The sequence below is a fragment of the Esox lucius genome, chromosome 9 (genome assembly GCF_011004845.1).
Source record: "Esox lucius isolate fEsoLuc1 chromosome 9, fEsoLuc1.pri, whole genome shotgun sequence".
In the NCBI taxonomy this organism is placed as follows: domain Eukaryota; kingdom Metazoa; phylum Chordata; class Actinopteri; order Esociformes; family Esocidae; genus Esox; species Esox lucius.
The window spans coordinates 19,288,490-19,314,688 of record NC_047577.1 but is presented as its reverse complement, the minus strand read 5'-3'; the positions used below and the strand labels follow the sequence as shown (position 1 = coordinate 19,314,688).

The 26,199-nt window shown below is 41.6% G+C and overlaps 2 protein-coding genes across 4 annotated transcripts; both read left to right on the top strand.

Moving 5' to 3' along the window:
- Window positions 1-3,124: 3,124 nt before the first annotated feature.
- On the top strand, window positions 3,125-5,481 carry LOC105021550 (trafficking protein particle complex subunit 5-like). Of its 3 annotated transcripts, none has more exons than XM_010889309.2 (3): window positions 3,125-3,196; window positions 3,493-3,766; window positions 3,966-5,481. In XM_010889309.2, the coding sequence occupies exons 2-3, from the start codon at window positions 3,497-3,499 to the stop codon at window positions 4,260-4,262; spliced, it is 567 nt and encodes a 188-aa protein (XP_010887611.1). In that variant the 5' UTR covers window positions 3,125-3,196; window positions 3,493-3,496; the 3' UTR covers window positions 4,263-5,481. The 3 variants fall into 3 exon arrangements, with proteins under 3 accessions (XP_010887611.1, XP_010887612.1, XP_019905260.1); XM_010889310.4 differs by having other exon boundaries at window positions 3,143-3,202; XM_020049701.2 differs by lacking the exon at window positions 3,125-3,196 and having other exon boundaries at window positions 3,212-3,766.
- A 943-nt stretch (window positions 5,482-6,424) lies between these two features.
- On the top strand, window positions 6,425-24,797 carry mcoln1a (mucolipin 1a). The gene is made up of 14 exons (XM_010889308.4): window positions 6,425-6,650; window positions 13,351-13,619; window positions 14,288-14,455; window positions 14,850-15,006; window positions 15,975-16,062; window positions 16,331-16,427; window positions 16,795-16,894; window positions 18,068-18,174; window positions 19,234-19,383; window positions 19,620-19,721; window positions 19,821-19,943; window positions 20,465-20,671; window positions 21,661-21,791; window positions 21,896-24,797. Exons 1-14 carry the CDS (start codon window positions 6,602-6,604, stop codon window positions 21,930-21,932), a joined length of 1,785 nt encoding a protein of 594 aa, XP_010887610.1. The 5' UTR covers window positions 6,425-6,601; the 3' UTR covers window positions 21,933-24,797.
- Window positions 24,798-26,199: the final 1,402 nt, after the last annotated feature.

Genomic DNA, 26,199 nt, shown 5'->3' with positions numbered 1-26,199 from the left:
CCCCTCTGAAAAAAGCTGTATTACAGCTTCAAAATTATGTATTACAATAGTAACTTAAAATATGTTTGTAAAGCACTTTAATTTTAAAGAATAATGTTAAAACACAAATACTAATAGAGCCTTTTCTGTAGACAATGTATTTTGCCTAGAGTCTAAGCTGTTTTTATTAGATTAAATAGTTAGGTCCAAATATATTTTCACAATTTTCATAATTTTGTCTCTGTACACCACCACAATGGATTTGAAATGAAGCAAACGAGATGCAATTGAAGTGCAGACTTTCAGCTTTAATTCAAAGGGTTGAACAAGAAACTTTTAGGAATTGCAAGCATTTTCATACACAGTCACCTTATCAAAGGGGCTCAAGTGTAATTGGACACAATTATAAATAAAATGTTCATTTTTAATACTTTGTCGAGAATCCTTTGCAGGCAATGACTGCTTGATGTCTGAAACACGTGGACATCACCAAATGCTGGGTTTCCTCCTTTGTGATGCTTTGCCAGTGGTCTTCAGTTGTTGTTTGTTCGCGGGTCTTTCTATCTTAAGGTTTGCCTTCACTGAGTGAAATGCATGCTTGATCGAGTTGCAATAAAGTGATTGACTCTGCCATTGCAGAATATTCCACTATCCCTCAAAAACTCCCGGTTTGCTTTCGTAGTATGTTTTGGGTCATTGTCCATCTGTAAAGTGAAGCACCGTCCAATCAACTTCGCTGAATTTGGCTGAATCTGAGGAGACAATATATTCCTATACACTTCAGAATTCATCTGGCTGCTTCCGTGACATCATCAATAAACACTAGTGACCCAGTGCCATTGGAAGTCATGCATGCCCATGACATCACACCTCCTCCACCGTGTTTTACAGATGATGTGGTATGCTTCGGATCATGAGCCATACCTCATTCTTTTTCTTCCCATCATTCTGGTTCCGGTTGATCTTAGTTTCATCTGTCCAAAGAATGCTGTTCCAGATCTGGGCTGGTTTTTTTATGTGTTTTTTGGCAAAGTCTAATCTGGCCTTTCTATTCATGAGGCTTATGAATGGTTTACAACTTGTGGTGAACCTTCTGTATTTGCTCTTGTGAAGTCTTCTCTTTATGGTAGACTTTATGGATAATGATATGCCTACCTCCTGGAGAGTGTTCTTCACTTGGCTGGGTGTTGTGAAGGGGTTTTTCCATGGAAAGGATCCTATGATCATCCACCACTGTTGTCTTCTGTGGACGTCCAGGCCTTTTTGTGTATCAGATCTCACCAGTGTGTTCTTTTTATCTCAGAATGTACCAAACTGTTGATTTGGCCGCTCCTAATGTTCCTGGTATCTCTCTGATGGAGTTTTGTTTTTTGCAAGATGGCCTGTTTCACTTGCATTAAGAGCCCCTATAAACACATGTTGTGATTTCACAGCAACAGCTTCCAAATGCAAATGTCACACCTGGAATCAACTCCAGAACTTTTACCTGCTTAATTGATGAAGAAATAACTAATTAATAGCCCACACCTGTCCATGAAACAACTTTTGAGTAAATTGTCCAATTACAATTGTCCAATAACAATTGTCCAATAATATCTCTTCTATTATTGTGCCATCTGCTAGCCATAGATGTATTTATGTTAGAACAAATACTTATGAAGAAATTGGGGAGATAAAACGCATATATTTTGGAAAGGTTATAGAAATATTTATAGAAAAATAGAAAAAAAAAATATAAGTAACTGAGGAAGAAGGACCCTGGCCAGGGAGGTGATGAAGAACCCAATGGCCATTCTAACAAACGTCTGTAGCTTATCAAACACTTAAAGGACCCTGTGATAATGAGGAGTAAGATAAGTGGTTTAATGAGACCAACATCTAACTTTTAGGCCTGAATACCAAGCACTGAATCTGGAGAAAACAATGTAACTCTCATCACCTGGCTAATACCATACTTTAGGGTGAAGCATGGTGGTGGTGGGAGCATCAAAACATGGGGAAGGTTCTCAACAACAGGGACTGGGCTGGGCTGAGGGAAAGATGAATGTAATCAAATACAGGTGCTGGTCATAAAATTTGAATATCATCAAAAAGTTGATTTATTTCAGTTTATTTCATTTCTAAAAATATTTTTTTTGTATTGGTCTTAAGTAATTTCGGAGATGCTGAATTTGGGGTTTTCATTAGTTGTCAGTTATAATCATCAAAATTAAAAGAAATAAACACTTGAAATATATGTGTGGAATGAATGTATACATTATACAAGTTTCACTTTTTGAATGGAATTACTGAAATAAATCAACTTTTTGATGATATTCAAATTTTATGACCAGCACCTGTACACCCAAGACATCAGACTGGGGTCAAAATGTATCAATACACACACACACACACATACACACACGCTAGTACCTTTACACAACTAAGCAGTGGAACTGAAACAAAGAACACAGCTTATGCTATGAGGACAATGAGCAAAGACTATCAACAGTAAGGCTTCCTATAGAGAAAGGTTTTGAAGTCCATTTTAATGGAGCCCAAGCTCTGTGATGCGTTCAGGTGGTCTGACAGGGTATTCCAGTACCTGAAGACTGAAGGGGGGGGGGGTTTCAAAAGAAATTTGGAATGAGACGCCCATTGCAGAAATGACACACCCCCCTTAACAACCAACTGTATGTTTGCCTATATGTTTGCACACTGCTTGCTTAGTCATATGACAACAATGTTCCTGACTCATGAACTTATTTTTCCATTGTAGGTGATGTTCTTTAGTTTATGAGATTTTGGTGTTAAAAAGGGGAACAAGGTCGATCACAATGAACCTACTTGAGTGACTGCGATTAGTGTGTTTTTTTCTCCCATCCCCCAACTCTCCTGTTCTCAATGCATGAGGATAACTTTTGCCCTTTTATATATACATTTCAAGTTTTTCATTTAACTTTGTCATTAGGGAAAACGTACCAATATGTTTGGGACAATATTGGCCTCTACTGGATGATATTTAGCAAATTAATGAAATTAGTTTAAAAATTAAACAAATACGATTAAAATAAACGGATTTTTAAAAATGTAATATTCTAAGTATTATCGACATCATAATGTTTAATCGGAAGACAGATAAAAAGATTAGGGTCCGTGGGACTGTGACATAGCACCCGGAACAGGAAGTAACAATTGTTTTCTGCAAGTTGAGTTCTAAGAAAAACAACTGGAGTTTGTAAGGGTTTGTTTAAATAGCTGTTTGAATAATTGCACTTTTTTATTCTGTCGACTGTGAATTATAGTCATATTTGTACAATATTTGCTTATAATTTTAATGCATTTTTGTTCATACTCAAACGCGAACAGCTAACTATAGCTACCTTAGCCAACTTTATGAGGCAGTTTGTCGTTGCGGTTGTGTTAAAACGGATGGAAATTTGTTAGAAATATAATAGATATACGTTAGCCTCTAATAATGTTCAATAATGCAAGTGATTAACATATGCATGCTCTGCTGTCCTCCCCTATCAGAAAAATGGAGACTCGGTTCACTAGGGGCAAGTCTGCGATTCTCGAGCGCTCGGTTACCCGACCAAAGACCGAGGTCAGCCTGAGTGCATTCGCCCTGCTGTTCTCTGAGATGGTGCAGTACTGCCAGAGTAGGGTGTACTCCGTGTCTGAGCTGCAGGCTCGTCTTGCAGACTTGGGCCAAGGCGTGGGGGCCAGCTTGCTGGATGTGCTGGTGCTCAGGGAAAAGAATGGGAAAAGAGAAACCAAAGTCTTGAACATACTGCTTTTCATCAAGGTAAGACCACGAAGTGCGTGCGTGTGCGTGTGTCATGTGAACCATACAAAACAGGGAAGGTCACACTTTTTGCACTCTACTTCATCTATAAAACACAAAGGTAACTTGGATGTAGCAAATACTCAAAACATATTTGGCCTTAGGCAACCGCCCCAACACGAACCACATTTGTCCACCTTTCCCTGCTTGGTTTTGACAGGTGTCTGTGTGGAGGGCCCTGTTCGGCAAGGAGGCGGACAAGCTGGAGCAGGCCAACGACGACGACAAGACCTACTACATCATCGAGAAGGAGCCCCTGATCAACGCGTTCATCTCGGTGCCCAAAGAGAACAGCACGCTCAACTGCGCCGCCTTCACCGGGGGTGTGGTAGAGGCCATCCTCACACACAGCGGCTTCCCCGCCAAGGTCACGGTGCACTGGCACAAGGGCACCACGCTCATGATCAAGTTCGACGAGGCCGTTATTGCCCGAGACAAGGCGCTGGAGGGCAGATAAGGGACAGCCGAAGGTGTGGATTTAGAAGTGGCCTCTGTCTTTAACGGCATTCTATCCCCTATGTAGTGCCCCTGCATTTTGATGTGGTTATGGTGAAAAGAAGGGCAAAGCGATTTAAAAGGGAGTGACGGCATGCCATTTAGGATGCAGCTGTAAAGCGGATGTACTGCATGTACATTATTGGCGATAATGTATGGATGCTTTTCTCCAGTTTATTTGGATAATGTGGGACGTAGGAGCAAGAACACACTGTAACTAGTCCATATTCTCCCCTCAAGGCTGCTCAAAGAGTTGGTTTTAGGATTTTGGCATTGAGACCCTTCATCTACCTGATGTTAGAACTTGTGGATACCATTTTTATGTGTCTTGCAGGCATGCTGAGGGATGTTGCTATATAGTTAGAGGTCAGTAGGAACACCTAGAAAGGTAGTTGTCCCTGTATACTTCAGCTGTTTGTGCTAAGTTAATTCATGTTTTTTGTAAGAAAACGCCTGTCATACAAACTGAAGGCAAAAACCGAAATGGTATCAATGGGTTCCCCTTTGGGGAAGTACAAACAGGGCTTCATTGCCAGAATCCTGAATAACCTATCACTTTAAAGGTTGTACTTGATCATAGCTACTTGGGTAGAGTCAAATGTTACATACATTCAGCAATTTGTGGGCCGAGTTACAGAACTTCCTATACATGGGCAGAGCGTGTTGTTAACCAGTGCTCCAGTTTTTGTACACAGTTTCAGAGTTTACCCCAAAAAAAATTCTAAATTCATACACGCGCCTATTTCTTGTATTTTACCCAGTGATGGGCCGAAGAGCTGATCTGATTTGGTTATGAGACCAAATAGACCACCGGGCCCCTTGGGTCCGCCTAAGTCATTGGAAACTGACTGCATATGAGGATCCCACCGTGTTGCAGAATGCCTTGCCTTCACTCATTTTAGCACTCCTTGTGGTCACTTGGGGGGGCCAGCAACCTCAACTGTAATTTTTGGCCAGGGAATGTGCTCTCCTCCAGGGCATATCTGCCAGCGACTACTAGTTGAGCCAACAGCTTGATGAAACAAAATGACATGAGGAAATTGTTATTGGAGGACACATGCCTCGGTATTTGTCTCTCTCCCGGTCTGATGGTGGAGTTGCTGCGATGTCGCACATGTTCTTCAATTTTCAACTCGGACATGATAATTGGAGAACATGAAAAATAAAACATCTGAATCAGGCTGCTTGTGTATAAAGTCTCTGATTTGCCCACAATACCTACCATGGTTTTCTCTGCTTTAAAAACAACAACATAATGACACTTGCAGTATGTGTACATTGACATTTTAGTAACTTAGCAGATTATCTTCTATAAAACAACTTCTAAAACAGTTTTGGGGGGCTTGGGAATTGAGCCCACAACTCTAACGTTGCAAGCTTATTGCTCTAGCAACTGGGCCACAACACATTATCCTTCCTCCGCTGTCATAAACACATCATGAAAGTAAGTAGTTATTCCTTATATGTCAAGGAAAGGAAGTTATAAGCTTGTTCAATCATTCAATAAAATACAGGGAGATGGGGGGAGTATCACAGGCAGAATTGTGACAGAAAAGAAGGGTTGTTAGGACATTTTACAGTAAATGGCATGTTCAAATTTCTGGAAACCTTCCCTGAAACTCAATTTCAATGCTATATTTCAATCCTATTTTTGAATTATTCACTTGGAATCCCCTAATTTTGCATAAATAGTATTACATTTGCACTTCATGTCTTGTTGATCTCCAGCAGATGGGAAACGTTTCAATGCTCATCAGCTCAACACATTGTGTAGTCAATGTGTGTCTTCAGTAATGTCTGTAATGTGTTTGGTGCTTTTATATTGCTTGTTGTAAAAGGAAATAAATATTCTACATTGAGTATGTGTTTTATTAAAATGACCAAGAACATTTATTTTTAAGTGCTTCATATGGACAAGAAATTCCACAAGAATAATAACGTTTTGTGAATACAATACATTTTAAGTTAGGCATATTTAGAATTTAAGTTTTATTTGGTACATTTTTGTTAGTTTCATATCTTCCGTTAACTGCAGAGAATGTCAAATGGAAATGGGCGAGAGAGTTGAGAATTTAAGCCTGCTGTGAAGTCACATGGTGGTATAGGCATCACATGATCGCTTGTCTGAGGAAGCCAGTATTTATGTTTTTTCTCCATGCAGCGAACGCAGACCAACATCGTCCTCATGGCTTTTTTCCTCGGATGTTTAAAGGCTTGCGTTTTATAGTAGCTTTTATTTCCCCCATATTTGTATAGTTAATATTTTATTTAGTGTTTTTATTCATAGTTTTAAGCGTTTACATGGCTACTACGTTGAGCGGTAAAAACGGCACCCATGGCAACAGCACAGGTATATTGAAATTCACATTTCACGACATTTCTGACCTCATGTGTTCTAAATAGTTTGCTTTGCACTGATTTTGGTCTCCTTTTGAGAGCCGGGCCTTGTTTGCCCATGTAGCGTAGGATGTCCGGGGCTGTTTAGTCTTATGAATCGTCTTCATAACATTCACGCGAGGCAAATTTTTAGAAGATACATCTTACACGAATGCATTAGTAATAACACTAACATTTCGTGACATGTTATGAGGTACGCGGAGGAGAAAACGATGCGTGTGTTGTTACAAATTTACCAAAGACGTTGCAGTAATATGTGACTGAAAAGATCAGTGTTCATATTTTGTGTGCGCGGTATCTTCGCATATGCTAGGAATCCATGGAGCTTTTAATGAGTGAAGTGTGCATACCAGTATGCAGTCTCCCATACATTTAGCCTACAAAGTCACAGTGGCACTCAAGTTAACAGCCTAGAAACCTGCAGTTAATGTAATGTTCAGGAATAAGCCAAGATTGGTCGCTCTGTTGTAAATTGTGTGCGTGCAAAAGAAACCTTACTGTTTAAAATGCTTGTAGCAATTTTCCGCTGGGAAAACGTCCGGCAATATTATTGTTCTGTAGTTTTTGTGACACCTGCGGTCTGTGGCCCTGTGGCCTTATTTCCAGTGACAGATGACGGTCGCCTAACCGTATACCGTACTGTATGTCTTTTGGTTTTAAGCTTCCGAGCAAACTTCTCTCTGGGTCACAAGAGAAAATATTTTTAGTCTCTTGCATGCCAAATCTGTTAGTGTTTAGAGCAGTTCAAGCAAGGCCGTGAATACAATATATATTGAGGGGGACACCCCTCAAACAGTTTTATTAGTCAGCTTTCATTCATTGTGAGTGTCATCATGAGCACGAGGAAGGATGGCAGTGACATTCAGTTTTTTGGGCAGCCTCAGAAAAGAAAGCTAAGAGCAGTGAGAAAATGAGTATCAGTCAGATGATAGAAGTATACAGTAGCACCAGGTGAGTCAATGTTTATTGATATAATAATCATTGCCATTCAGATTGGAAATGGTTAGTAATCCATTCCTGAACATCATGGCAGGAAACAACTTGTTTACTGATAGGGCATGAAGATGCCAACAGGGCAGGGAGTGCAGGTGACATGGAGGTGAGTGAGAAAAGGAACAAATATTGATGAGCGATCTGATATTGCCATTTTGGTTTTGTTCCGACGGCATCATCAGGGGATGACCCCCTAGACCCCCGGCTAATTTGGACCCCCCCAATGTTGACTCCATAGCTACAGCCTTGAGATCCAAGTATCCCAGGGAACTTTCTCAAGCATTTTTCCTCATGCTGTATACTGTGACTCATTGTTTATGGTAGGGTAATTCCATGGTAACTGAATGACTCTGCCACTGCTATCTTTAAACATTAAATGTGCCAAACAAAAAGCATTGTTAAATTAACTGTACAGCTAAATACACAATGACTATATTAAATTATTTCCATAGAAACTGCAAAAAGACTGTTAAATGAAGAACAGTGTAGATGTGAGATTTACAGTAATTCTGGATTACAGTGAACAACTTTCTAAGTTATTTTTATGTGACTACATTTACCAAAAAATCCCCAGTATTAAGATTGAAACACATTTCCTTAAATAATAGGTTGTTAGATATATGATGACCCAGTCTCATTTGGTTATTGAAATTCAGTAAGGGAAGTGGATTAACACCCTGTAACAGAAAAACAATAACATTCTCCTCTTGGGTCCCTGAGCTGTACTATACAACAATGAATAATTATGGATATATGAAGTATTTCTGATGTATCCTGATTAGGCACATAAAGGTAGACCGCTGATACAACATACTCCTTTGTGCTTTTTTTGATACTATCCTATTCTTCTCCCAAATGACTTCATTTGGTTGTTAGACCGGTTCGATTCCCGACAGGGGGTCAGTAGGACAATGTACACTCACTTATGTACATTCCTCTGGATAAGTGTCTGTTAAGTGATTTAAATATGAATGTACTTTACTCATGGCTCCACAATGCTGGGATAATCTAATTGATTCTAATGTTCTTTACTGTACTAACTCTTGTTACAGTAAGGAAGGTAGCGTACAGACGGACCAAAACGGAATTATCAATAGGTGTCTGGTGTTGGTAGGTGAGACCAGGTACAGGAAACCGATGGTGACGGGGCTGATGGTGACGGGGCTGATGGGTATGTGTCAGTAAGATTTGGGAGTGGTGAAATTTAAATGCAGGTGTTGTCAAGAATGTTTAACCAAAAGCAATGAACTGGACATGCCTGTAATGCCGAGGATGAGGAACAGATGATCCAGCTGTGGTTTATGAATTCTATCATTACCCATTTTCATAATTCTGTTCCATTTCAGTCATAATAACATTTCCATCAGTAAAAACACCAAGTTCATGCCTTTCTGTTTGGATGCATTTCTAATTCATTTAGATTTTAGGCCTACCTTGAACGCACCTGTTAGATGTTTTCTAGGAACTCGTTATCATTTAACAACACAGACATCCACCTCATTGCAATGACAATTTAAACGATCAATCATGTCAAATAGTCCTTAGGGTCAACAAGAGGTAAGAGGTGGGAGAGGCCGCTTTGCCTGGAAACTTGTTTCTGAGAGGTTGCATAGTATCCTGTCTGTGGGTGTCCCAGGGCAGACTGATAGCCGCCGATCAAGCGTCGCGATACAGCGATGCTGACAACTGATGGTCACGGTGCTGGTTGTGACTGACAGAAAGGCTGATAAGTGAGTGTTTTCTACACGTGCTCTAACACGATACTGACTGGCCTGCACTGGAACAGCAGGATGTTTCAGCGGATTTATTCCGTTTGATTGACTCTATCTTGTAGTTTCTGACACGGCGACTCAGTGACACGCCGTCGTTGTTGCTATTTCTTTGTTTTCGACGATCGCTATCGGACTTGGAAGTAGACATGCCCTCTAATCTGTGGATTTCTTTACTTGGGGCGAGTACTCCTGACACGAAATGTTAAATTGGGATATATGCCCCTGTCAGGTTTTATTTTGTACTCATGTCTTTAAAGGTTTGGGACATTGCAAGTCTGTATGTGCTACTTGATATAGGTAGCATTTCCATGTCAAAGCCTCATGAGCATTCAGATCTCAAGTTCTTAGGAACACATTAAATTCATCAAGTTGGGTAACTGAGTGTTTTTATTTTTAATCCTATAAAATTAGACTAAATAAAGGCCTAGGGCTCTTTTGGCAGATAATTCTTAAAATGTACTTGGAGTGAGGTTAACCATTTTCAGAACTAACAATTAGACACAGGCTTGCCAGTTAGTGTAGACAACAGTGTGGTTTGTGCTAAATTACATTGTGCCGAATTGGCCACCGAATGACCAGAGAATCTGTTGGAATGACTGCTATTGAGTTGACTACAACAAAACGCCATAGTGGCCATACAGTTTCACTTGCGTCATGCTTCCCTTCTGACTTTCAGCTGGGGGTGGAGGGGCTGTGGCAAACACGGGTTAAACAGTCAAAGCAGCAAACACAGGTTAAATAGTATTCCTGTTCTTAGAAAACAACAGCAGTCATATGGTGTGCCATTATGGTGTGCCATTATAGATTACATCAGTGTTTTCTTTTTTTTCTCAAGTTACTTCACTCTTTAAAAGACACGACGGGTCATATTATTCTGTAACTTTCCTTCTCCCATTCTGGATTATTATTTTTTTGGATAACAAAAGACACAGTTGTGGGGTTTTGAAGACGTGGTCTGTGTGTGACAAGCATGGGTTCATGTGATACTACAACGTGTCTAATAAGTCACAATGGTCAGTACATCTGTTAGGATGACTAAACATTTGTTAGCCACAAGCCACAGTTGTTTATGCTATTGTCATTGCTTCCATTGACATACTGTTGTGTTCAACTGATAACTTGTTTCTCACATTTTGTGATACAGGACTAATCTCTGCTCTGCTGTACTGAGCTCTACTGTACTGAGCTCTTTATTGACTTCTACTTAACTACACAGAGCTCTGCTGTACTGAGCTATACTAAACAGTTTTGAGCACTACTTAACTGTACCAAGCTCTACTGTTCTGAGCTCTGTATTGACCTGTGCAGAACTATACAGAGCTCTGCTGTACTCTGCTTTTTGATACTGTGCTGAGCTCTACTGGGATGTTTAGACTTGTAAAACTAAGATGTCTGTGGTGATCTTTGAGGGGTTTTCATTAGAATAATAGTCTGTGTGAATAGTAGTCAAACAGAATTCTTCTCTGACTGTGTACCTATTCTGGATACATCTCCATGAAGATAATGACATTCATAATTATTTCAATATAATACAGTTTCCAGGTGTTAAATACCTTCATTTACTGAACTTCAGAACAGACTATTTTCATACTAACACCTACAGAGTTTTACGGGATGGAGAAGAATTGTTTAATCCTTCATCAGCACAAGAAGAAGGTTCTAGAGGAAGTGTAAGGAAGCCAGCTGCCCACAGACTATAACCCTTAAAGCTCAGTGGGAGAGAAACATTAATGTTTTGTTGTTTTTCAACAGGTCAAATTACCAAACAGTTCAACAGTATTCCTGTACTCAGGGAAAATAATAGCAGTTATATGGCGTGCATTTGTGTGGTTTGCTTTCGCACATGACATCAGTGTTTTTCCTCAGTTAACCACTCTCTTGAAAAGACCTGACTGGTCATATTACCATTCCAGTGTTTCTGTAGTCAGCGCAGGACAGCCATGGGTGTGGTCTTGCCATGGGCATGGCTGAATTCATTGTGGGCTAGGGCTGAGAATTGCCAGGAGGCTAACAATACAAAAATCCCACAATAATCGGAACCTAGTATTGATATGATATCGATTTCGATTTTTCATGATTCTCTTGCAGTTCAGTGATCTATCATGTCATTCTGTTACCTGGTGTTGGTCCATATGGTGGTTGAATAACCCAGAGATTGTTTTCTGAGTATCTGGAAAACATGGTCCCTGGTCACAAAGAAAATTGAGAAAATAGATTTTAATGTAATTTTGAGGACAAACAATACATCTACACTGTTCTTCAGATTGGCTAAATGTGTTTTTGCATAATGTTCTTTGGAAACTCAAATTAGAACTAGACTTTTTAAAATTAATTTTAGTTGGTTTGGCATACTTCAAATGCATAAAATGTGTCTCTCCGCGTCAATCTGTTACAGTGGAATTGACCGTATAATTAAATTAGCATCTGTATCTGATGCTATTCTCACTTACTTGACCGAGTGTGGGTTTGGATATGCCTGTGTTGCATATCAGCCTTAAGGAATTGGTAAATGTGGATAGCTGGTAGGCAGATATCAATACAAACACACAGGGTTATCATAACACTTTCGGTCAATCTGTATTCTACACTCAAGTTGAACACAATCTTTTCGAGGTCTCAGCCGTGTCCACACAATCCCACGTGCAAATTAAATTAGTCTTTTAAAACAATGTCAGAATTTTGAAGTGTCTTTTTTGAAGCTTTCTGGTGCAATGTCATGATGTTCACAAGAAGTGGTATTTCTCAAATCCCTTTAAAACTAAGTACAACTTCTCCATTCTCCATTACTGTTAAGCTATCACGTTTCCACATTCATTTTGGCTCACTCAATTCAGCAGTCCTGTGCTTATGGACAGAACTCCATATTGTGATGAAAGGCCATGACTGATGCAAATGAAAAGAAATGATGTGCCCCACTATTTAAACTACTGCTACTATTTTATATTCCTTCATTGTCCCATTAACAACCATTGTGTACAGCTCTTTTGTATGTGCAGTTATGTCTGAGGGAAAGTGTTTGTTGTTTTTCACTTTTGCAATAATCCCAAATGGACTTGTCAGTTTCACCGTTAAAGATTCTAGCTTAAAGCTCAGCTCCTTTTGACAAATGACAACCCAGTCAGACAGGTGTTTGTGTAGCTTTAGGCCAACCATCGCCGTAATCAGGCTGCATCTTTCCACCATCTCTAACAGTGCTGTCAGCTTTGAGGGACAGAATTACGAGGCCTGGCATACCAGTCACATGCCTCTCTTCCTTCACAAAGGCTGTCTGTCTGTCTTGCCTGGCCCAGCCCAGAAAACCACTGACCTGGGCCTGTGTCACCTCCCCGCAGAGATGTACTGGAGACTATATGTGTTGACGGAGGCCTAAGCGATGCGAGAAGGTTCTAGAGAAAGTGTAAGGAAGCCAGTTGACCGTGTTCATTTAGAATTCATGCTCAAGGGGACAGAAACTAACTGGTATTAATGTGTTTTGTAGACTCTCAAAGTGGCAAACATGCGTTAAACAGTGTTTCTGTTCATGGAGAACCTGACAGCACTTATACAGCGTGTCTGTGTGTAATGCATGCTGCAGGGAAACTGCTGATCCATTATGTTTTGATCATTCGTGTAAATGAAAGGCCTGTAAGACGAGCTCTGTAAGACGCCTGCTGGCATGGTATTGCAGGCCCCCCAGCTAGAAAATAATATATATAAAAAAAAAAAAAGAAAATGTGATTGTAGTTTCTCCCTTTCTCTTTTTTCACCCGTCACTAGTTTTCACCCTTCACTAGTTTTGTTATTTTCAGGCGTTGACTCATCTGGCACCAAAATTACGTAGGATTCCAATTTACTATGCATAAATAAAAACTTCATTTCTCTCTTTCCCTCCCACTCATAATTTCTCAGAGAAGGACAGGTTGTTCTCTTCTGTGTCTCACGGCTACGGCTCCAATGACAGCAGCGGAGAGCACAGTGACCACGAGCACCGTCATGGTGACCCCCGGGTGCCCGCCACAGCGTCCGGGGCCTGGGTGGGGCCGGAGCATGAAGAAGAGGCCTTGCGCAGGAAGCTGAAGTACTTCTTCATGAGCCCCTGTGACAAGTTCCATGCCAAAGGCCGTAAGCCCGTCAAACTTGGCCTGCAGCTCCTCAAGATAATCATTGTCACTGTGCAGGTAAACACACCTGCCCAGGCAGCTTTTATTAGGTGTCGAAGCAGGACTCTGCATCTAAAAATCTTCTAAATGTGCCCACCACCCCAATTTCTGTTGCTCGAGATTATATTTCAGATAGCTTTTGTAGTTTTTGATTGGTACGCATTTTTAAATAGGTTTTCACTAACATGGGTTTAAGTACAGCGGTTTCTATTCAGAATGGTCATGTTCCTTGGTCAGTTTAGCTTTGCTATCATCCTTAAAAGACTGAGGTAATCCTAATGTTCAGTTTAGAAACGTTGGCATGTTCAGGCTGTCCTATACTATAATTCTTAAAACATGACCTACCTTTTCAACAATTACCTAAATCATATGTTGCTATAATTCTTACTGCAATCACTACCATAAAAAAAAAACATAAATACTTAAAAACAATCTAGCAAGCATGCCAAACGTATGTTAGTTTCATGTGAACTTTGGCAAATCTGAAATTTTATGTAAGCACACTAATTCTAATCACCATTTGTGCATACTAACTCCCATTGCAAAGCAACTGGTTTTCATTTCAGTTCTAATGTTTTCCACAACAACCAAATGGTGTATTCGTGTGTTTGTTCTGAAGAGGAGTCACTTGGATCGGATGAAAACCTTATTTCCTGCTGTCTCCCCTACCCTCCCTGCCCCCGTAGCTGGTGTTATTTGGCCTCAGCAACCAGATGGTGGTGACGTTCAAGGAGGAGAACACCATGTCCTTTAAGTACCTCTTCCTCAAGGATTACGACGAAGGCTCCGACAACACCCTAGCCGTGTACACGCAGAGCGACGTCTACGAACACATGTTCTACGCCGTAGACCAGGTGGTGGTCACTAACAACAGCTGGGTCCTGTTCATTAGACCGCGCCGCGGAAAATATTTAGCAAGGGAAAGCGACAGTTTGTTTTCATTGTTAACCTGTTCAGGGCTGGCTGTCCTTGTTCTTCTTTTGTTTTCCTTGCATTTGCTGTTTTATGAACCCGGCAAAGGACGCTTGTACATGCCTTGTGTTGTAAAAAGACATTTTTGCGGCATGAATATGTTTAGTGCTTTGGGAGATTCAACCCTGAATCTCAACCGAAATGTTTTTATTTGCTTTCCTTAAAACTAGACCCTTTTTGAATATTAAGACTGTCACTCCCTGCTCTGTGTGTAGCAGTCAAATAAATAGGGTGGGGGCTTTTGTTCATTTCTATCTTTCTGTCTCCCCCCCTCAGTATTTGGTGTTACCGGAGACGACGGTGGGGCGCTATGCCTACGTGTATGGGGCTGGGTTCAACGGGAGCGCCCTCTCTCTCTGCCAGCATTATTACAAGAAAGGCAGAATCGACCCGGCCAACGACACATTCAACATTGACCCGCATGTCATCACAGGTACAGTACAAGACATGCAGACATTCTCTCTTGCGAAGGGCTGGTCCCTCCACAGAGAGCGGCCAGTTATGCATTCCAGGAGCCCAATGCTTTTGACAAGGGCCCATATGCCTTTGGTGAAAAGTAGTGCACTATGTGGTGTGCAGCGTGCCATTTGGGACTACGCTACGTGCTGGTCATTCCTGTTCCAGGTAACGAGGCTTAGAAACCGCTGTTTCTCAATTCGCTGACCTGTTATGAGGTGGGGTTTTGTGCCAGACTGAAACATGAGTTTAGTTGATAGATTATTTCTGCCTGTGCCCTTCAGCTTTGTTCAGCTTGGTTCATTAGCCTACTCTAACAATAGGAGCTGTCCAAAAAGCTGCTAAGCTACTTATTTGCAATAAACACTTCTTGTTTTCAGTACCTCCTAATTGTATTTTCCCCTTATTTTGATAGGTTTATATACTATTGTTTACTATTGCGTCAGGTGTTGGCAGCACATGAAGTTGCAGATTATTTAACAAGGTTAAACACAAAATGCTCCACTAAAGACTTTTTCTGTGAACATGTGTACAACAAAAACGTACATAGATGTGGTGCAACTTTAGGGTCCGAACATTGACAGTCCTGTACTTAAATTTTTCTTCACGGTGTTAAGCGAGTCTTAACCAGGCGAGCTCCTGTAGTTTTAGAACATCTCTAAGCTCTTTCCAAGCAGGAGGGTTTTTTTAGCCCTCTGCAGGTCATGTGAGAACAGTAAAGACCATACTTCCCTATACGAGCTGACACTAAGGGCGGAGACAAAACTTGCTGAATAATGGAAATTCTGCAATGATTTGAATCTTCCGAAAGGACTGCCCCTCACTCTTGACGTAATACCTAGTATTACTGGGGCCGACATCCGTTTTTTTTGTCGTTATTATGTTAAATGAACACTGTCTGCCCCTGCAGCGGGTCCAATCTCTGTCTCCCTGTCCTGTTTCCAGACTGCGTGGGCGTTAATCCGATGTCCATCCCCCCAGTGCCGATGACGTTAACCCATGACTACAAGAACTTCACCCTCAAGTTTTACAAGTAAGATTTCACAGAACACTCTCACATTTTGAGCTCTCACATTTTCTGTGTTTACCCCTGAGGACCGCTGAGGCGTATGTCGGTTGTGATCTCAGGCTATAGACAAGTGATTTCTTCTTGCTATTTTTAGGCCATGTAGTTCATAGGCACCAAACAGGAGGAAATATACTGAAACCTAGAGGGGCAACTTGGTATTTGCTTAAAAATTTTTGCTTTTCTGGCCTGCTGAACATGACCCCGCTGTCCCTCTTCACTGCTTTCGTCTTAGGCTCATTAACGTGACCATACAGTTCCAACTAAAAGCCATCAACATTCAGACCATCATCAACAACGAGATTCCCGACTGTTACACCTTTCTCATAACGGTGAGTCGCTGGTGATCCAAGCCAGTCATTATTGGGGCTTATTTCTTATGTCCTTGGGGGGTTTGTGTCAAAGCGTTTAGCGCCAAACGTTTGGCCCGACGTTGTCGTCTTCCGTCCCCGTGCCGGCCGGCTGGTGCGCCTGGAGGGCTGCTGTGTTGGATACTCTGCTGCGGTTGGTCCGTCGAACGAGGTCCCTTGACCCCGCTACACGCTGTCCATCCGGGGGCGGTGCACCTTTGACCCCTGTGCCATCCGGGGTCGCAGCACCTTTGACCCCTGTGCCGGTCTCAGCGGAGCATTTCCGTTGCCAGCGGCACCGTTTTATGGTCTCGGTTCTGACACTTGGCCTGGTTCCGTTTCCCCACAGATCGTTCTGGACAATAAGGCTCACAGTGGTAAAGTGAGGATCAGCCTGGACAACCAGGCCTCCATCAAGGAGTGTAAAGACCCCAGCGTGTCTGGCCAAGGTGAGGGAGCGAATGTTTGTCACGCACGCCTACTCTTACCTGTAAACCCTGACATACGACCACCGTGGCTGTGTAACAAAAAATTGTTTCAGTCGTCACTTGCCATCGACTACATTACATCTAAGTCATAAAGAAGACACTGTGTTCCCCTAGCAACGTACAGTATTGCCCGTGTACATTTTCATACTTTTTCCATCTGGGCCACACCATGGGTATCGAACCCACAACCTGGTGTCGCAAACACCATGGGTATCGAACCCACAACCTGGTGTCGCAAACACCATGGGTATCAAACCCACAACCTGGTGTGGCGAGCACCATGCTCTATGAAGCTACATTGGATTCTGTACTACAATGCCTAGAACAAAATCTGTCTAAAGCATGTTTGAAAATGTCCGTGTCACCTTTTGAATTGTGGCTCTGGAAGGTTTTTCATTATTGTTATTCCCCTCTTATCCATGTTAGCCTCTGGTTGTAATGAAGCTGCGGAAGAAAAATGTTTTCTTTGTTTCAGAGCCTTTTCTTAATTACTTTAGACAGATTTTCATAATGTGTTGTAGTCCATGGCAAGCGACAACCCAACACATCAAGCATTTCAAGCACAGAACCCGTGAAAATAAGGCTGTGTGTTAAAGTGGAGCAATCAATCAATCAAATTTATTTATAAATCCCTTTTTACAACAGCAGTTGTCACAAAGTGCTTTACAGAGACACCCGGCCTTAAACCCCAAGGAGCAAACAACAGTAGTGTTGAATTTCAGTGGCTAGGAAAAACTCCCTAAGAAGGTCGAATTTTAGGAAGAAACCTAGAGAGGACCCAGGCTCAGAGGGGTGACCAGTCCTCTTCTGGCTGTGCTGGGTGTGATATTAAGAGTCCAATTGGAATAATAAATAAATTTCTCCTGGCTAAATCCAGAGTCTATTTGATTTTAGACTAGGTCAGAAGTATGACCAGGTGGACAGGGACAGCAACGGGCAGGTTGTTTCCTCCATTTACCTGGGAGCCAGTAAGGGAAATGCACTGTTTCAGTGTGTGAGTAGTACAGCATCAATGCAAATACACTCATCCAGTGGAGAGACCAACACCCCAGGCATGCACCCCAACCTGCCCGGCAGCCATTTTGACTTTGGCCTCTGGATTCATTGCGATCTTCATTTCCCTCCAACCGTCAGCGGAGAACTACACGCGGCTAACGTTTGACGTGGCAGTGGCCATGGTGTGCATGCTGTCCCTGGTGCTGTGTGGCCGCTCCATCCTGCGAGGCCTGATACTGCAACATGTGAGTACCTGGGGAGGGGGGGGGGCTGATACCTGGGGAGGGAGGGGGGCTGACAGTGACACATGTATGCTATTTTCTTTTGTTTCTATGGTCTCTGGAGTATATTGGTATTCAGTGTTTGTGAATTCTGAGATGTTCAGTGTCTATTGTTAAACTGTTTCCCCGGCGTGTCCAGATGTTCTTGGAAATGTGATGCGTAATTAAGATGGGTGAAATGGTCGTCCTTTCAAAATGAGAGTTATGTTAAAAGCAGCTTCTCTGTTGGAATTGTGTCACTGTTCTAAGGGGTGTTACTTAGGGTCTTTTGCCGGACAGCATAAGTGGAGCCAGCCAGGAAGACCGAATGTCTCTTACTGACTGACTGACTGACTAGTTATCATTGCCTTTATTGATAGTTATTGTGTAAATGTAATTCACGAATGAAAGAAAAAAAAATTTGCCATGAAAGAAAAAAATACGATCTTATGCCATGAAATGAAATAGCTTTGGCAGACTCACTATCAATTGCTCAATTCTTATGACTATTACAGTAAGTTAGTAGATACCGGTAAAGCTTATTACTGGCTAATACGCTGTTAAAATGGCCAGTGGCAAACGGCATACATAGACACTATTTGTGGTGAAACTTAGTAAGAAACGTTAGTCAGTTTAACTATATCAATGTCATTCACGAATGGCCAATTAGCTGTTAAAATGGCCAGTGGCAAACGGCATACATAGACACTATTTGTGGTGAAACTTAGTAAGAAACGTTAGTCAGTTTAACTATATCAATGTCATTCACGAATGGCCAATTAGCTGTTAAAACGGCCAGTGGCGAAAGAGGATTTGTTCAGGATAGAGACACAAGGCTATACTGACACCCGGCAAATGTACAGCTCCGTGGTGTAGTGGTTAATGACACAGACTTGCACGTGGGCGACCCGGGTCCGAATCACTTCAGGCCCCTAATGACCAGTCAATAGTCATTAAACAGAATATTAATTTAGTGAAAGTAAGATTGAAGACTGCAATTGATTGGATTGACTCCCTCTACCTCCCACTCCTTCTGTGAACCAGGAGTTTGTTGAGTTCTTTAAGACCAATATGGGTCGTAAGGTAAGCTGGGCTGAAAGGATGGAGTTCATCAACGGCTGGTACATCCTCCTCATCATCAGTGACGTCTTCACCATCACCGGCAGCGTGATCAAGATCTGCATCGAGTCCAAGGTCAGTGGGCCGTTTCCCTGTTAGGTGGTCCTTCTCTGGACCTCCCCGAATACAAACCGCACAAATCCTAATTCGGATCAAGGCCAAGATTGCAAAAAACAACTTGAAGAGTGAAACCTGAACCTGTTTTCCACCAAATACTAAGAAACACTCAATGAGAATATCATATGGTTGAAGTCTTTTAGCTTTTCTTGTTTTGCGTCAGTCTTATGTCCGTAAATACTGTTTCCTCCCAGAACTCGTCGGCATATGATGTGTGTGGCATCCTGCTGGGAACGTCAACTTTGCTGGTGTGGGTCGGAGTCATTCGTTACCTCACCTTCTTCCAGAAGTATAATGTGAGCTTGCCTATATTACGTGCACGCACTCACACACACACACACACACACACACACAAGCGCACGTTGACAGTGATTCACTGTGTCTGTCCATCTCAGATCCTGATCGTAACTCTGCGAGCTGCATTCCCCAACGTGATCCGGTTTTCCTGCTGTGTTGCTGTCATCTACCTGGGTTACTGCTTCTGTGGCTGGATCGTGCTGGGGCCCTACCACGTCAAGGTAGGCCCCGTGGCTATTTAGAAGACCAGCCAGACCTGCTCATAGAACTGGCTGTAGGGAGAAGCAGAGTTGGCAGATTGAAGGGAAAATTTAGTAAAACCTAATAAATCTGGCAGGTGACCCAAATTCAGCAAAGGTGGGACAAAGCTGTTTTGTTGGATTTAGCACAATAATGACCCACTGTGAATTATTTCAAATGACTTGCCCATTGTCAAGATGATTATCAAAGTGTTTTTGCGTGAGATTGCCTTTGTGCACAGAATCTTGTGAAAAGGGTCTCATTGTTGTGTTCTTCCAAGCTCATTTACCTCATTAAGCTGTGGAAGGAAGTGCATATGATACAATTGACTTGTTTCTATCACTCCTCAATCTCCTTCCCTCTTACTGTCTTTCATCCCTCTATCTTTCTCTCTCTCTCATTCCCCTCACTCATCCCTCATTCCTCCACTTTCTCATTCACTTTCTCTTATTCTCTCTCTGTCTCATTTTCATCCCTTTATCTTTCTCTCATCCACCTTCAGTTCCGCTCCCTCTCCATGGTGTCAGAGTGCCTGTTCTCTCTGATCAACGGTGACGACATGTTTGTGACCTTCTCCGAGATGCAAGAGAGTAGCACGCTGGTTTGGGTCTTCAGCCAGGTGTACCTCTACTCCTTCATCTCCCTCTTCATCTACATGGTGCTCTCGCTCTTCATCGCCCTCATCACCGGTGCCTACGAGACCATCAAGGTAACTCTTCATTATTAAGCAAAACAAGGTGTGTGTGTAGAATTGCAACATTTAGAATTTGTGGGAATAGGGTGCCAAAAATGCAGTGTTAAAAATTGCCTGAATTAATGTAATTATGTAGAATGGTATGCAACAATGCGCCGTCATAATGACCATGGAACGATATGCAACAATGCGCCGTCGTAATGACCATGGAACGATATGCAACAATGCGCCGTCGTAATGACCATAGAACGATATTAAACAATGCGCCGTCGTAATGACCATGGAACGATATGCAACAATGCGCCGTCGTAAGGAACTATTTCTCAATTAAGGAACACCGATATTAGTACATGTATTAAATTTCAAACTGAATATACGTTCACTGTAGGCTGCTGGTAGTAAAGGAATAGGTCACCCAAATAACCATGGCATATTGGTGTCCTTACCCTGTAGCCAGGCAAAGTTTGATTAGATTTGAATTCATCCTTTGGTTTAGTTTGCCAGCACTGTTCCCAAAAGTTGGCATTTTAACATTCGTGTTACAAATCCTATCAAAATCTAGATATCTAATATAGCACGTTTCACAGATCATATCCAAATGGTCCCAAAGTGTCTTAAATTGATTGTAAGAATGCTGATCATGATACTATTACTTTAATGGGATTTGTATGACAAATGCCATTAAGTCGTGGTTGCAATATTGTAATTTCAAATACTTTTGGAAGATTTGGATATGACACATGAACAATGATTATATAGGTCTCTGGATGCTGATGGGATTTCAGACATTTTAAAATGCTAGCATTTAGATTTATGTCAAGGAACTAAACCAAAGCATGTATTCCTTTCATATTTGTCCATACAGGGTAATGAAACCAATGTAATGGTTTTGTAATTTGGGCGACATATCCCTTTAACAATATCAGCTAAACTCTTAGTTAAGATGGGCCTAGTTGAGATGAGCAGAGTGAGTAACCTGAACATGGATGCCTGTCTCCCTTCAGCACCAAACCCAGGAGCCCTACCACATCACAGACCTGCATGCATTCATTGCGGAGTGCACGGACACACCATGCTCCGGAAAGTTCCGCGGACTGGAGACCTCGCCCTGCTCCTTCTTCTGCTGCTGTGATAGGTGAGTGGGTCACAACCCAAGCCCAATGTCACAACGGCCCTGTCCAGAACTAACCAGGAGCAAACCTAAACTAATGTTTTCTAAATTGTTTTTTCTTCCCTAAGAACGACGACGTACGACGATGTCCTTCTGGTGAACTGACTTGACAGCAGCTCCAGCAAATGGACGTACAGCGCTCTCTGCTGGTCGTAGTCCCACACTGCATCCAGATTGCCATCCGAATTACCATTGAATCTGGGTCACAGTTGAGCATATACTTGAATTAGGAACTTCAGGTGAATTGTGTACGGAGAGAACACAATGAGCTGAAGCCCTAAGTGAACGATAACCGTGTTTGGAGTGGAGTCATTGACAATGCCAACGTATATTGTATCAGTGTTTAACGTTGTGTGGTAACGTGATTCAACCCAGCATTCCACACGCAGAAGGAAAGCAGTATTTTTGGTCCAACATCTGGCTATAGACTTTCATTGCTAAGTTAGTGTTAGTGTTTAGTAAGCTGCACAACAGAAAATAAATTTGCCAAGCCTATAGATTTATGAATGTATATAAGTCTATAGCAGGCTGTGGCAACAGGCAGTGCCATTGCCCAAACTGGCTCTGTACTGATTGTTTTTTTTCTGGGGGGAGTCGCTAAAAAGGTTTTGGTCACAAAAAAAGAACAATGCCAGGATTTGTTTTAAAGGAAAGGGGGAAAAATCACCCTCTGAAATCACCAACAACGAAAATCATTTACTTAGGAAATCAGTTCCCAGTTATTCCCACAAATGAAGGCATTTGGTGATTGTCTCTATGTAATCAAGGTATGAAATCCTAGTTATAAAAAACAAAACAAAAAAAAACATATAAAAAAATACTGTCTTAGTTTGGGCTTATTCATGTTACATTTGCCGTTTACCAAGTACACGTTGTACTTGACCAGCAGTCTCTGGCGTAACAGTGCCCACAAAGAAAGCACTTACTAACAGGCTGCTGTAGCTGTCCCATTTCGCATCCTTATCTGCCAAAATGGCCTTCAACTCTGCTCAGATTTCCTGGCAAATGGTGTTCTAGAGTTTATGATGGAGCAACCACCCCAAAAAAAATGTTGCTCTCACATCACAAGTCTCCCGGAAGAAATATCCAATGGCTTCTCTAGTTTCAGGTAGCAACAGAAAAGACATGTAGACATGTCTGAGGCAGAGCTACAGTAGAAGACGTTGTTCATCTAGCTGTATGGCGCACAGGGTATATGTCCGCACCAATGCTAATTTTTGAGTGTCGGTTTGCACACTACATGTCAAACACAGTATATTGATTGTGTTTTTGTAGAATGTTATTTTTTGTGTTGCTACATGATCGGAGTTCATGATCGGAGTTCATGATCGGAGTTCATGATCGGAGTTCATGATCGGAGTTCATGATCGGAGTTCATGATCGGAGTTCATGATCGGAGTTCATGATCGGAGTTCATGATCGGAGTTCATGATCGGAGTTCATGATCGGAGTTCATTTGGTAGTTTGCTTGTAGTGAAGTAGTCTGGGATTATTTTAATTCAAAGTTTTCTACCTGTGCTTTTCAACACCGGTGGTTTTGAATCTTATCTGTTTTTAAATGTGCATTTTATTTATTGTATCTATTTTGCTGAGTTAGTCTTTCCCTGACTATTGTTGGACCATTACTTTGATTCTTCATTTGTATTCATGTTAATCTTGATTTAATATTTCTATAAAAGAAGGGCAAATTGTTTTGCCCTTCTAATATATATTTTTTTGACGTTTTGAATGCATCTCTAAATGCATTTGTTGTCAGACATTTATTTTATGGTGTATGAAAAATTCTTAGAATTTAGTTAAATCTTTCCACTCAGGATCGGACTAACAACCCCCCCCCCCCCCCAAACCAGGTTGAACAATAATTTTGCCTGACTTAAATGGAACATCCATGAAACAGGAAAACAAATGAGTGGTAATCAAGATTGTTTATCTTTTCTTTTTTTATGAGTAGTGGATTTTAGACTCCACTCTGAAATGGAGAACCACAAGTTGTATGGAACCAGTCTAAGGAATACAACCTTTAGCTGAGTGGGAGTTAATGATTACAGTATAACGGGCAGGCAGGACAGCTCAACAAGACCAGAGGAAAGCGATTGCTGCAAGAATGTCAGCTATGTTGACCCAGAGGATTTCTCTTCTGTTCTGATGCTGTTTTATGTCTCCATATTTATATATATATTTTAAAACTCTAACCAGGGGCAGAGTCTCCATTATTTTGTTTTATTGTTTGATTTGTCTTTGTATCAACTGAAAAATGCACAAGGGGTGTTTGGTCTTCAGGCCTAGGGGCTGGAAAGTGGTCATGCGTTGAGCTTTGTCCTCCATAGCTCAGTAATGAAACAAACATTTTATTTTATTGTCACTGGCCTTTTTCCATTTCGGTCCCTGAACACAAACCTTTTGGCGTTGCACAAGGTGTAGGGGAAGTGATTTCGGAAGGGCTCCGCTCCAAAGCAGTGCTTTGACCGTATCACATAAACCGCAGTCCTATTGGGTCTTAAAGGGCTGGAGGTTATATGTGGGCCCATGTGGTAATGGGCCTTAGCCTGCCTGTTAGGCGTTGGTGTGACACAAAGCTTTTGGTTTAACTACAAAGATCATGTGGTCAATTTTAAATGTTCTTTCCAATGCCGCGCACACTTGGTTTTCAGCTTTGCCATTGTTTATGGTGTCACACACCTTCATGTACTGTTTGAGCTGCCTAACTTATATGTAAATAGCAGTTGCCTTCATGTTACCCTTGAGTCATTTTAAATGTATTATAATTTTTTTTTCCATCTATGTGTACTTTGATTACTGCAAAATGAATTGCCTTATCAAGGGCATTGAAGTCCGACTCTAGACATACACAGTTATGTAACCTTGTTTGTGTTTAGTTGACCTTACTTGAACATTGTCTGAGTATGTTGGATCTCTGTGCCACAATCAGTATGATGTGTAACCAACAAGGAATAAAATACTTGTCAATTATTCTGGCTAGAGATTCTTCTGTGGAGGATGACTTTGACACTTCAGGCTTCCCGAATCTCCAGTCATCTACGGAAATCTGCACTTACTCACGTTAAGACTTGGGTTAAAGGCTTATTGGAGTTTCCCACATTGCTACGTCCATAGTGGGAAATGTGCAAGTGTGTGTTTAGAAATGAGTTGTGGAATTGGTTTATTTTTCACTTCGCTCAACACAGCCAGTACACTTTCTGTTTTGTTATAGGTCGAGTTAGATCATTTTGACTTGAGGCTCAACTCTCATCCTATGTTGAAACGTGAGAGTACCAGCTGTCTGAAGATGACTGAGGATGTAACACATTATTTATCTTTAGGGTGTAATTACATGTTTTGGCCAGAAGATGGAGTGTTGTGCCTTTGTGTCCAAACCCGGGAGAGCCAGGAGAGAATGACAGACCACATTTATCTACGGTCTGTATTTGATCTGTCTGTTTTACATAGAAATTGAACAAATGTTGAGAAAACCAAAGTATAATAATATTGGCAACCATGTGTATTATGATTAATGCCACAGCCCTCTACAGTGACCAATGAACACATGCAGACATTAATATGCACATTTTGTTATGGAAATGCCATCTCATAAGGTAGAACCATCAGAAGTAATGCTCATGCTAACATTCAGGATTCTGATGCAGAGTGTCATTTTTTCCAGTCTTCTAAATCTAATATCATCCATTTTAGGCTAACGTACTGGCTGTCTTATCCATCCTTAAGCCAGATGGCTCACTAATGCCCATTTGTCTTCCTGAGTCACTCTTAGGGCTCAGTTCAGTCATAGCTGCAGTGCAGTATATACACACCAGTTCTTTTTGCAGTGGTCTGAATAACCCACAGACTGTTGTTAAGTGTTGGAAAAACTACAAGGCTCAACTTTTAGCACAGGTATGTTTTCACTTTTCTGAATTCGAAGCATGCCTGTCTGTGGGTGCTCAAGATATATTTTTGTAATTAAAAGTATTACTACGGCGAGATGAAATTAAACCCAGCTTTGCGCGGACTTCAGCTGTTGCCTGGGTGTGTCCACAGGTTAACTGTCCGCATGGTGGAGATGGGTTTCTATCAGATTTCATCAAGCCTTTATTCATAGGTCTATTCTTATTGAGAAACCTGTTATGACCTCCAGGTCTGCCTTAGCTTGTTATAGACCGCCGTCAATACACAAAGAATACACTTGAGCTAATAGACTATACACAATCGTGTGTGTGTGTGTGTGTGTTTTTGGCATTGTTATATCTGTAGTATTCGATATGTCGTTTGATATTGTGTGCCAACGTGTCAGATGAGGCCGGGTGTCTGAGCCTCCCCGGGCTTCAAATGACTTGGCAGTAATGACAGAGAGGCTGCTGGTGTGGAGTAGGTGACG